We start from the raw sequence: 13,064 nt of genomic DNA, 5'->3' as shown, positions 1-13,064 counted from the left end.
TAACCAAAGTCGGTTGGACACACTTCAGGCCCCAAACAGTAGATTCGCTGTTCCTATGACAACCACCGCAATGCAGCACCTTGCCATGCCATCACAGGAAATTAAACCGTTAAAGGGATACGGCGAGATTCTGGTATTTTAAGCTATTTTATTTACCCAGAGTCAGATGATGTGCAGTATGAAGGAAGTTAGTGGCCGTTTTGCCAGGCTAACTAGCGTTAGCTTAATGACTGCAAGTCTACAAGTACAGTAGCATTATCCCGCAGTATGAATGACTAATTATAGATGGTCACGGAGCCACAAAGGAGTCGTTAAAGAGCGACAAGGCTTCAGGGCCACATTTTACAATGTTTTTTAAAGGAACTGTTTACGAAGGGAAAATGAAGGGATAGACGTATTACTTCCTTAAATCCTCCACATAGATTCAGTTTGTTCTCATTTTGGTTTTGAGGAGGGCATCAGATGAGGCTGTAGATTCTGGACTGCCACAAGGTCTGCTGGTTTTCATCTCTCCTTGGCACCTAACTAGTCAATCAAATTAATTGATTGTCTTCATGAGGCCACTTACCTGGTTTACTGGGACCGTGTTTGGCTGATCAAAGGGATAGGTTAAAGTCCAGCAGATGCCCTCCAGGATAGGAACTGTACAGCAGACTGGCTTGACAGACAGTTCCACAGAGGAGAGCAAGGGAGATGGGTTAGGCCGGGGGTAGGGAGGTGGGCTGCAAAAGGGGTTAGGGAGTTGGGAAGGGGTACAAGAAATGTACAGCCTTCTGCCCTGAACACCTGGTCTACAGGAACATGTGTAGAACATGTGGGGAGCCCTGGTACCCCCTCAGTGTGTGTGGGTGGGGGGGACGGGGCTGTCCAAAACAACAATACTGATCAAGGCAGGGTGCAGCCTGACACATCATTCCCCTAAAATGCCCAACTTTCTTGCCCCTGATTAGTACTTGTGTGTGTTTGTGGGCTCACACAGCAGGGGGGACCCTAAGCTACACCTGCCCTAGGGCTCCAAATCAAGCTGAGGGGGCCTCAACCCCTCCAATTGTCCTCCCCATGTACCCCTAGGCTTTGAGGAAGTGAAGGTCTGCCCTCTCAAACTACTGTGACATTGGGGGAGCGGCTCTTTAAGCACATTGTTGATCACGTTCAGATCAGGACAAGTTAACAACTTGGGCCCAGAACAAAGCCATGCGCAACGGGGAGTGGGAAAGGAGGGTGGTGCCAGACCAGTCACAGACTAGGAGCAATATAGCACATTTAAAGGAAGATGGAGAATACAACGGTTCATATAGGCATTTTCAGTTTTGATTTGATTTCCCAATGTTTGCTTGTAATACCTAGTGCTCTTAGTGGAAAGGGTGTTGGGTCATTGACGACAAACTCATCTCACCTTCTTATAACGCTTTTTTCCTATATTGCACCCCAACATAAGATACTACACACTATAAAAAAGTGACATGGCGCGGGTCGACTCATAACCCGCAGTCCCCACGATTATATCTGCTGGGCGGCGGGTTTAGGGTCATGAAATATTGTGTGGATAAAGGCCGGGTTGAATAAAGAAAGAAAAATACATTAAAAAAAAAAAATATATATATATATATATATATATACAAATACAGTTGAAGTCGGAAGTTTACATACACTTTACAGGTTGAAGTCATTAAAACTTGTTTTTCAACCATTCCACAAATTTCTTGTTAACAAACTATAGTTTTGGCAAGTCGGTTAGTCGGTTAGGGCATTCATCTACTTTGTGCATGACACATCATTTTTCCAACAATTGTTTACAGACAGATTATTTAACTTATAATTCACTGTATCACAATTCCAGTGGGTTAGAAGTTTACATACACTAAGTTGACTGTGCCTTTAAACAGCTTGGAAAATTCCAGAAAATTATGTCATGGCTTTAGAAGTTTCTGACAGGCTAATTTACATCATTTGAGCCAATTGGAGGTGTACCTGGGGATGTATTTCAAGGCCTACCTTCAAACTCAATGCCTCTTTTCTTGACATCATAGCCTCACAACTCTGGTTCATCCTTGGGGACAATTTCTAAACGCCTGAAGGTACCATGTTCATCTGTACAAACAATAGTACGCAAGTATAAACACCATGGGACCACGCAGCAGTCATACCGCTCAGGTATGCGAAAAGTGAAAATCAATCCCAGAACAACAGCAAAGGACCTTGTGCAGATGCTGGAGGAAACCGGTACAAAAGTATCTTAATCCACAGTAAAACGAGTCCTATATTGAGATTACCTGAAAGGCCGGTCAGCAAGGAAGAAGCCACTGTTCCAAAACCGACAGACTAAGGTTTGCATCTGCACATGGGGACAAAGATTGTACTTTTTGGAGAAATGTCCTCTGGTCGGATGAAACAAAAATAGAACTGTTTGGCCATAATGACCACCAAGCTGAAGGTCACCATCCCAACCGTGAAGAACGGGGGTGACAGCATCATGTAGTGGGGGTGCTTTGCTGCGGGAGGGACTGGTGCACTTCACAAAATAGATGGCATCATGAGGATGGAAAACTATGTGGATATATTGAAGCAACATCTCAAGACATCAAGACCAAGTTAAAGCTTGGTCACAAATGGGTCTTCCAAATGGACAATGACCCCAAGCATACTTCCACAGTTGTGGCAAAATGGCTTAAGGACAACAAAGTCAAGGTATTGGAGTGGCCATCACAAAGCCCTGACCTCAATCCTATAAAAAATGTGTGGGCGGAATTGAAAAAGCGTGTGCGAGCAAGGAGGCCTACAAACCTGACTCAGTTACACCAGCTCTGTCAGGAGGAATGGGCCAAGATTCACCCAACTTATTGTGGGAAGCTTGTGGAAGGCTACCTGAAATGTTTGACCCAAGTTACACCATTTTAAATGCAATGCTACCAAATACTAATTGAGTGCATGTAAACTTTTGACCCACTGGGAATGTGATGAAAGAAAACAAATCTGAAATAAATCATTCTCTCTACTATTATTCTGACATTTCACATTCTTAAAATAATGTGGTGATCCTAACTCACCTAAGACAGGGAATTTTTACTTGGATTAAATGTCAGGAATTGTGAAAAACTGACTTTAAATGTATTTGGCTAAGGTGTATGTAAACTTCCGACTTCAACTGTATCTATAAATTCTTGTGCAAGGCTACATTGAGGTTTTTCTTTTTAGGCTATCGGTCATTACTGCTTAAGCTTTAGGGCTTAACTTTACGCGAGCCAAATAGCCTACACGCCAATCACCAAACGCTTTTGGGAAAAGGCGGAAAAGTTAGCTTCGATCCACTAAGGTAAAAAGGACAATGCCTGAGTTGAATTAAATAAGAAATGGAGATTTTGAAAATAGAAAGGGAGGACCAGAAAAGTAATGTTTGGGAAAGATTTGGTGAAGTGGTAAAAAGAGGATGATAGCAGTGCCGGCAATGTTATGTGTGATGATTGTGAGGCGCTATAAAAATTAGACAGTAACAAGATGTGCCATAGGCCTATTTGAACTGTAGCCTACTGTTCAGATGAGTTATATGGACACTGACTATAAGCTTTCACATTAGTCTTAATATTAACTCCTGCAGAATTAAACATTTCTTGCAGTAAAACGATACACCAAATGTACATTTTGACTCGAGAACAGGAGTAGAGAAATATGATTCCTTGAGCATTTTCATCATCTACAGACGGTCATCTATCTTTATCAGCATCATAAAAGCTGATAGTATTAAAACCGCTGGCTTTCATCAAGCTACTCAAGAAAAAGCTTCAAACTGTAACCAATGGTTCAGGTTATCAGTCAACCTACCAGGGTAGTTAAACAGCACAGGAGTGAAATCATCAACATGTAATCATCAACATGTATTGATCACATCTTCACTAATGCTGCAGGTCCATCGGATGTAGTGATCACAATATAGTAGCCATATCTAGGAAAACCTAAGTTCCAAAGGCTGGACCTAATATAGTGGTATAAAAGGTCATACAATAAGTTTTGTAGTGATTCCTATGTTGTTGATGTAAAGAATGTGTTTGTGTAATCCATGGTGTGTAATGAGGAGAAAACAGATGTTTCACTTGACACATTCTATGAAATTGCTTATCCCAGTTACTAATAAGCATGCACCCATTCAGAAAATTACTAAAAACTGTTAAATCCCTGTGGATTGATGAGGAATTTAAAATTGTATGGTTGAGAGGGATGAGGCAAAAGTAATGGCGAATAAATCTGGCTTCACAACTGAATTAAAATAAGAAACTACACTATGAACCAAAGATAAATGACAAAGAATGATAGTAAAACGCTTTGGAGCACCTTCAATTAAATTTTGGGAAAAGGCGAACTCCGCTCCATCATTCATTGAATCAGACATCTCATTCATGACAAAACCGACTGATATTGCCAACTACTTTAATTATTTTTTAATTGGCAAGATTAGCAAACACTACACATCCATGTATATCTGACCAAATTGTGAAAGACAAGAATTGCAATTTTGAATTCCGTAAAGTGAGTGTGGAAGATGAAAAAACACTTGTCTATCATCAAGGACAAGCCACCGGGGTCTAACAGCTTAGGATAATAGTGGACAATATTGCCACTCCTATTTGCCATATCTTCAATTTAAGCCTACTAGAAAGTGTGTGCCCTCAGGCCTGGAGGGAAGAAAAAGTAATTCTGCTACTTAAGAATAGTAAACCCCCTTTACTGGCTCAAATAGCCTACCTATCAGCCTGTTATCAACCCTTGGTAAAAAAAAGAAAATTGTGTTTAACCAGATACAATGCTATTTTACAGTAAACACATTTACAACAGACTTTCAGCACACTTATAGGGGAAGGACATTCAACAAGCAGAGCACTTACACAAATGACTGATGATTCGCTGAGAGAAATTGATAATAAGATTGTGGGGGCTGTTAGACTTCAGTGCTATATTGTGGATAAAGAGTTACCTGTCTAACAGAACAACGAGGGTGTTCTTTAATGGAAGCCTCTACAACATAATCCAGATAGAATCAGGAATTCCCCAGGGCAGCTGTCTAGGCTCCTTACTTTTTTTCAATCTTTACTAATGACATTTGAGTAAAGCCAGTGTGTCTATGTATGTGGATGACTCAACACTACACGTCAGCTACTACAGCAACTGAAATGACTGCAACGCCTAACAAAGAGCTGCAGTTAGTTTCAGAATGGGTGGCAAGGAATAAGTTAGTCCTAAATATTTCAAAAACTAAAAGCATTGTATTTGTGACAAATGATTCACTAAACCCTAAACCTCAACTAAATATTGTGATAGATAATGTGGAAATTGAGCAAGTTGAGGTGACTAACCTGCTTGGAGTAACCCTGGATTGTAAACTGTCATGGCCTAAACATACAACAGTAGCTAAGATGGGGAGAAGTCTGTCCAAAATAAAGTGCTTCTCTACCTTCTTAACAGGCTCTAGTTTTGTCACACCTGTACTACTGTTCAGTTTTGGTCTGGTGCTACAGAGATTACAATTGGCTCAAAGCTGTCCTTTGGATGTACAGTGGGGCACAAAAGTATTTAGTCAGCCACCAATTGTGCAAGTTCTCTCACTTAAAAAGATGAGAGAGGCCTGTAATGTTCATCATAGGTACACTTCAACTATGACAGACAAAACAAGTGAAAAAAATCCAGAAAATCACATGGTAGGATTTTTTATGAATTTATTTGCAAATTATGGTGGAAAATAAGTATTTGGTCAATAACAAAAGTTTCTCAATACTTTGTTATATACCCTTTGTTGGCAATGACAGAGGTCAAACGTTTTCTGTAAGTCTTCACAAGGTTTTCACACACTGTTGCTGGTAATTTCAGATCTCCTCAGATCTCCTCTAGAGCAGTGATGTTTTGGGGCTGTTGCTGGGCAACACGGACTTTCAACTCCCTCCAAAGATGTTCTATGGGGTTGAGATCTGGAGACTGGCTAGGCCACTCCAGGACCTTGAAATGCTTCTTATGAAGCCACTCTTTCGTTGTCTGGGCGGTGTGTTCGGGATCATTGTCATGCTGAAAGACCCAGCCACGTTTCATCTTCAATGCCCTTGCTGGTGGAAGGAGGTTTTCACTCAAAATCTCACGATACATGGCCCCATTCATTCTTTCCTTTACACGGATCAGTCGTCCTGGTCCCTTTGCAGAAAAACAGCCCTAAAGCATGATGTTTCCACCCCCATGCTTCACAGTAGGTATGGTGTTCTTTGGATGCAACTCAGCATTCTTTGTCCTCCAAACACGACGAGTTGAGTTTTTACCAAAAAGTTATATTTTGGTTTCATCTGACCATATGACATTCTCCCAATCTTCTTCTGGATCATCCAAATGCTCTCTAGCAAACTTCAGACTGGCCTGGACATGTACTGGCTTAAGCAGGGGGACACGTCTGGCACTGCAGGATTTGAGTCCCTGGCGGCGTAGTGTGTTACTGATGGTAGGCTTTGTTACTTTGGTCCCAGCTCTCTGCAGGTCATTCACTAGGTCCCCCCGTGTGGTTCTGGGATTTTTGCTCACCGTTCTTGTGATAAGTTTTACCCCACTGGGTGAGATCTTGCGTGGAGCCTCAGATCGAGGGAGATTATCAGTGGTCTTGTATATCTTCCATTTCCTAATAATTGCTCCCACAGTTGATTTCTTCAAAACAAGCTGCTTACCTATTGCAGATTCAGTCTTGCCAGCATGGTGCAGGTCTACAATTCTGTTTCTGGTGCCCTTTGACAGCTCTTTGGTCTTGGCCATAGTGGAGTTTGGAGTGTGACTGTTTGAGGTTGTGGACAGGTATATTTTATACTGATAACAAGTTCAAACAGGTGCCATTAATACAGGTAACGAGTGGAGGACAGAGGAGCCTCTTAAAGAAGACGTTACAGGTCTGTGAGAGCCAGAAATCTTGCTTGTTTGTAGGTGACCAAATATTTATTTTCCACCATAATTTGCAAATAAATTCATAAAAAATCCTACAATGTGATTTCCTGGATTTTTTTTCTCATTTTGTCTGTCATAGTTGAAGTGTACCTATGATGAAAATTACAGGCCTCATCTTTTTAAGTGGGAGAACTTGCACAATTGGTGGCTGACTAAATACTTTTTTGCCCCACTGTATACAAAGAGCAAACCATTAATAATATTCATTTAAATCTCTCCTGGCTCAAAGTACAGGAGAGATTGACTTCATTACTACTTAACATGTTGAAAGCACAGAGCTGTCTGTTTTTAAACGACTAGCTCACAGCTCAGACACCCATGCATACCCCACAAGACATGCCACCGTCTCTTCACAGTCCCCAAGTCCTTAACAGACTATGGGAGGCGAACAGTACTACATAGAGCCATGACTACGTGGAACTCTGTTCCACATAATCAGGTAACTGATGTAAGCAATAGAATCAGATTTTTTTTAAACAGATAAAAATACACCTTATGAAACAGCGGGGACTGTGAAGCAACACAAACATAGGCACTAAACACATGTACACATGGATTTTGTGTTGTAGATATGTGCTAGTGGAGTATGGGCCTGAGGGCACTCACTTAGTGTGTTGTGAATTCTGTAATTAATGTATTGTAATGTTTTTAAAATTGTATAACTGCCTTAATTTTGCCGGACCCCAGGAAGAGTACTTGCTGCCTTGGCAGCAGCTTATGGGGACCCATAATAAATACATAAAATATGCAACCAAGTCGAACTGAAATCCTATCAGAAACATGTTGGGTCGTTTTCACAGCTTTTGTATTTCCTTACAACCGGTCAAACTGATGTCAATTGGAAATTTGGCACTGAAAATGTTTCCCATTTTTCTTTTCTTTTTCCCCGGTCCCTAAATGTCTTTGCTCTGCGAAAGAAGCAGGGATGACATTACTTTACCGATGTCAACTAGATTGAAGCATTCATTCTATAATTTATGACATTCTGGCGAGCAAGGGTTTATTTAGTCTTCTAGGTTAATGTATACTGACAGAAAAAAAGCTGCATGTATTTAATCATAGACAAGTTGACTAACAAATTACATAAATTCTAAGCAGAAACATATGTAAATTAGGCAAAGAAAATCCTGCATCCCCTTTCATAAAATCATTCCGCCGTCTCTGATGCGTGCGGGCCTCAGATTTTCACTTCATCGCATAGTCAGGTGTTTGCAGATGGGTTATTAAATATTGCAGGCGGGTGCAGTTGAACAAACAGCTGATCCGTGCACCACTAATGGCCATCTCTGCTTTTCCTTCTCCAGAACATTCCAACCCTGGGGACCGTCGCCATAACAATGGCGCTGCATACCTGTGATGAGGTGGTGGTGGCTGGCTTCGGTTATGACATGAACATGCCTCACGCACCCTTGCACTACTACGAAACAGTCAAGATGTCCGCCATCAAAGAGGTGCGTGTTTTTGTTGCATTCATATCAACTGGAAATGGGTGCATCTCAGTAGTCTTCGAGTGGCGTGTCCTCTCCTTGTCTACGCTAAGTCAATGTGAAAGAACTGGAAGGGTGAAAACGCATTGTCAGTGCACAAATCCACTGTATTGCTTTCCCCGATCCTGTGTTTTCAGGAGAGTGCAGATGAGAGAGCGGAGACTACATTGGCTCCCCGCTAGACCTGTTAGACTGACGAGAGTGTTATTCCATTCCGTCTTTTGATTGGCTCTCGTATCCCCCCTCCTCCCTTTGAACTATGACCAAATAAATTACCCCAAGACGGAGCGTTTTAATCCTCCACTCCAGACTTCATCAGTGTTCTGTTATTACAGATGTCACAGAGGGGAGCTGACGTAGGAACTATGAGCTCAGAATGATAACCTTTGTCTAAACTCCCAGTGAACTCCTGACATTTGCCATGTTGAGCAATGCAATCAATGGAAACATCATCTAGTAGGTATATAGTCATTGGAACACTAAAAGACTACCGCTCCCTCATGTCCTTCCGTTGGTGGTAATGTGCTTAGGTCACCTCTGGGGGGGTGATGAGATGCAGTAGTATCCTTACTTACTCACTGTCTGACGTGAACTAGCCCCCTCCTTCAGCCAGCGTTACCCACCGTAGACGCGAGATGGATCAAGGTGCACTTTGGGGTGTTTTTCAACTTTCTCTAGCTTAGAATACCACACTGTACAGCATGGCTGTACACAGCATTTGTATGTGTGTGTTATGTGGATGCAAAGATGTTAAAGCAAGAGGGAGGTTGCTTCCATATCATCTACTTTCTGAACTAGCTCCTCATCCCTGGACTTTCAGCCTGAATCAGATAGCAAGGCCTGAAGAGAGACACCGCTCTGTGTTACCGCTCACATGGGTTTCCCGACCATGCTCCCTGCAGAGCATTGAAACCCTAGCCCTGGCACTCGAGCGGCTCGGTCCCACAGCTTGGAGCCAGGTGGGTTCCCTGGGGCAGCTGTGGGGCCAGGTTCAGCCCAGTCCTCGCACTCTCAGGCCAACCGGACTGAGGGCCTGGATCACAATGGGGAGGGAAACGCGGTGTGGCTCCATATACACACAAACACGCTAATCTATCACACATTTATCAGAAAAACAATGCATGCTTTTACAAAAGTGCCTATGGCAAGGCTCTTAACCAGGTCAAGTGAAATATTTTGATGCAGAGAGATGATGCAAACAAAATAACGTCCTTCAAGTTTAGGTTGATGAGAACAGGGTCTTTGAACCTGAACTGCATTCATCTGACATTCTTCTTGTTTCTGATTGTGTTCCCTTGCACCTCCACAGTCCTGGACACACAACATATCCAAGGAGAAGGAGTTCCTCCGCAAGCTGGTGAAGGCCAACATCATCACGGACCTGACTAACGGGATCTGAGTCTGACCATCCAAGAGGTTTGCCTTTTCCCAAAAGAACTACAGAACAGAGGATGCTGGGAATGAACCTGGGTGGTGGTGAGGGGGAGAGGACCCTTAGAACCCAGACCCTGGTGGTCTGCACACTGTCTGAGTTTTTATGTAGAGGAGATTTAAGCGGATGACTCGAAGGAAAGGCGCACATATGTGCCTTCTGACCCAGAGGCTCCTGTCTGACACAGCCAGGAGGGACGGGCATGGATCGAACGCCAGTGAGCGGACAATCGGACAACCGCGTTTACCGTTTTGAAACCAGCGAGCATCGAATGAAACATGAGTGGTATGGAAGAGGAGGACGGAAGGTCTGACAGACAGATGTATAGACTGACAGATTGCAAGAGAGAGACAGGGACAGATAGTTACAGCAGTGCCAAATGTACCTCGTTACAATGGGGGGAGGAGAATACCTCTCCCTCTACTGCCTGAATGTATTTACTTTAACAGTGTAAATGTCAAAGATTTTTACTATGCTTTTTAACAAGCTCCAGCGACCTCCACCCCATCCCCAGTTCTCTCAGTACTGTCTTTCCCAGCGAGCCTCCTTCCAGGCCTGGCGGGGAGAAACCTTTTTCAAACCTCTATCTCCCCCTTCTCACTTCGATATCGGCAGGCGTTTTTGAGGCCACCGTGCGTTTTGAGATGAGCATTTTGGATTTTAACAGGAAGTTTAAACCTGGATTATGTTATCTTGGTTGAATTTATTTATAATTTAAGGCTGATAGAGCACTAACTTTCTTTTCCGTCTAACAGTTCGCCATAACTTGCTTCCTCAATGACATAAGTTGTTGAGTAGATGTCCCTCAAATCCTAGTATTTCTATTATGGCTCTTCAAAAAGTGTTGTGAATACCATTATGTGAGCGGTGGGGCAGCAGCCTAGGCCTAGGTTACCAGCCACGCAGCGAGCGTGGCGATGGGAACTCTCCATTATTTGTGTGGTGCTGAGAAACATTCCTAATTTGTCCACGTGCAGAGCTTATGTTCCCTTCCGCCATGAAACTATATGTTGCCAAGTTTATTTTCCCTGACTCGTAGCACAATCGAAAATTGTTAACTTAACCTTTATTTTTATTTCTCCTGTTATGATGGTTGAATATACACCATCATGGAAACAGTGAAATGCCCGTTTTAGAGACAACAACCTGGTAGATGGATACACATTTAAAGGGCAAGCAGGTGTTTGTTTACGATAATTATGTTTATTATCAGTGAATTATTACATGAATTAACCTTGCACAAGCTATATAAAGTTTCAATCTGTGGCTGGTAAAAGTTTGAGTAGCCAATTTTTGCAGCCTTATAGCCTATTCGATTCTGGGAATTGTTTGTTTCAAATTAAACAATATTGAATGTAAAGGTATTGTTTTATGTCGGCTGTAGGCTTTCATCAGTTAAGAAGGCTAATTGGAAGGCTCTTTTTAAAAGCGATTTGAGTTAATGTGCTGCATTGTGAATTATAAGAGAGGTTTATCATTCTTAGTTCATGGCATTCTTTTATCCAAATCTTGAATAGACATGCAGACAAATTAATACAGGGAAGGGGAACACCTATTACCCTCCTACTCTGGAGTCATAAAAACAATTAAATATATACTTTTTTTGACGGGTCACGGATCGGCTTTGAACAATTCTATGTGGTTGGTTCGGGTTGTGGAGAAAAATCTGTCCTGATGTCAAATATCGGTTGGAGCTCGGAATTGATGTGCCTGACCCTTGCAAGATTGCAGTAAATTATCCACAGGAGTTGTATTATAATATCCTTTTGACTTGCAATACTGGTATTACAATGTGAAAGCTTCTGGTCCCAAGTTTCTCAGCAAAAAAAAAAAACGCCCATTTATTTGTTGTTGTTAGTTACAGTTAAGTATTTAAGTGTTGCTCCGTGCACTGCAGTGGTTCAGTATTGACCAGATAAGACCACGCTATGGTTGCATTTTCTGCCTCCCTCGCCGCTTCCCTCAACAAAACTTAAGAATGTAATTTTTAAGATTTGAATATTTAAAAATGTACCGAATGTAATAATCAGCTTTATATGGTGAATTTTATTCTGACATATGTTTTTTGTTTGTACCTTTTTTGGGGTGACATTTGAGTAGTTTTATTGAAAGTCAGTCATTTTCTATGAGACTTTTTCAATTAATAAGAATTTTTTTTGTGCTTCCTGGACTGGACAGGAATTTAAACAGAATTGACCCCAACCCTGTTTTTCCAGCCTGGTCACTAAGCAGAATATAGCTATTAAAACTGGAGACAACAATGACATACAGGAAACCTCACCATATCACTCATTGGGAGAGGTCTATCAGTTATCACCTTGCCCTGTGCAATCAATCACTGGCAAGGTCATTACACTTCAAATCACAAGTGTTGCTGTTACTTTTTATATTATATACAGTGGGGAGAACAAGTATTTGATACTCTGCCGATTTTGCAGGTTTTCCTACTTACAAAGCATGTAGAGGTCTGTAATTTTTTATCGTAGGTACACTTCAGCTGTGAGAGACGGAATCTAAAACAAAAATCCAGAAAATCACATTGTATGATTTTTAAGTAATTAATTTGCATTTTATTGCATGACATAAGTATTTGATCACCTACCAACCAGTAAGAATTCCGGCTCTCACAGACCTGTTAGTTTTTCTTTAAGAAGCCCTCCTGTTCTCCACTCATTACCTGTATTAACTGCACCTGTTTGTAATCGTTCCCCTGTATAAAAAGACACCTGTTGTTAAGGTTTTCTTCTGTTGAAGGAGAGGCGGACCAAAACGCAGCGTGGTTATTTTGATACATCTTTAATAAAGATGACAATAGAACAATATACAAAAACAAGAAACGTGAAAAAACGAAAACATCCTTATCTGGTGTAACAAAGACAGGAACAATCACCCACAAAACCCAACACCAAACAGGCTACCTAAATATGGTTCCCAATCAGAGACGATGACTAACACCTGCCTCTGATTGAGAACCATGTCAGGCCAAACACAGAAACAGACAAACTAGACACTCAACATAGAATGCCCACTCAGATCACACCCTGACCAAACAAAACATAGAAACATACAAAGCAAACTATGGTCAGGGTGTGACACCTGTCCACATACTCAATCAAACAGACTCCAACCTCTCCACAATGGCCAAGACCAGAGAGCTGTGTAAGGACATCAGGGATAAAATTGTA

General features: G+C 41.8%; 1 protein-coding gene across 10 annotated transcripts in view; it reads left to right on the top strand.

Moving 5' to 3' along the window:
* LOC109874542 (CMP-N-acetylneuraminate-beta-1,4-galactoside alpha-2,3-sialyltransferase-like) overlaps positions 1 to 12,718 on the top strand; it is an 89,076-nt gene extending 76,358 nt beyond the window's left edge. For 8 of the 10 annotated variants that reach the window (XM_031810739.1, XM_031810736.1, XM_031810741.1 and 5 more), the window contains 2 exons: positions 8,265 to 8,411; positions 9,757 to 12,718. In XM_031810739.1, the coding sequence (XP_031666599.1) occupies positions 8,265 to 8,411; positions 9,757 to 9,846 (237 nt within the window). In that variant the 3' untranslated portion in view covers positions 9,847 to 12,718. The remainder of the gene's footprint in view (positions 1 to 8,264; positions 8,412 to 9,756) is intronic. The other 2 variants (XM_031810742.1, XM_031810743.1) reach the window with 1 other exon arrangement.
* The last annotated feature ends 346 nt before the right edge of the window (positions 12,719 to 13,064 follow it).

This window comes from Oncorhynchus kisutch, linkage group LG30, assembly GCF_002021735.2.
Source record: "Oncorhynchus kisutch isolate 150728-3 linkage group LG30, Okis_V2, whole genome shotgun sequence".
In the NCBI taxonomy this organism is placed as follows: domain Eukaryota; kingdom Metazoa; phylum Chordata; class Actinopteri; order Salmoniformes; family Salmonidae; genus Oncorhynchus; species Oncorhynchus kisutch.
This window is presented reverse-complemented; position numbering and strand designations above follow the sequence as displayed.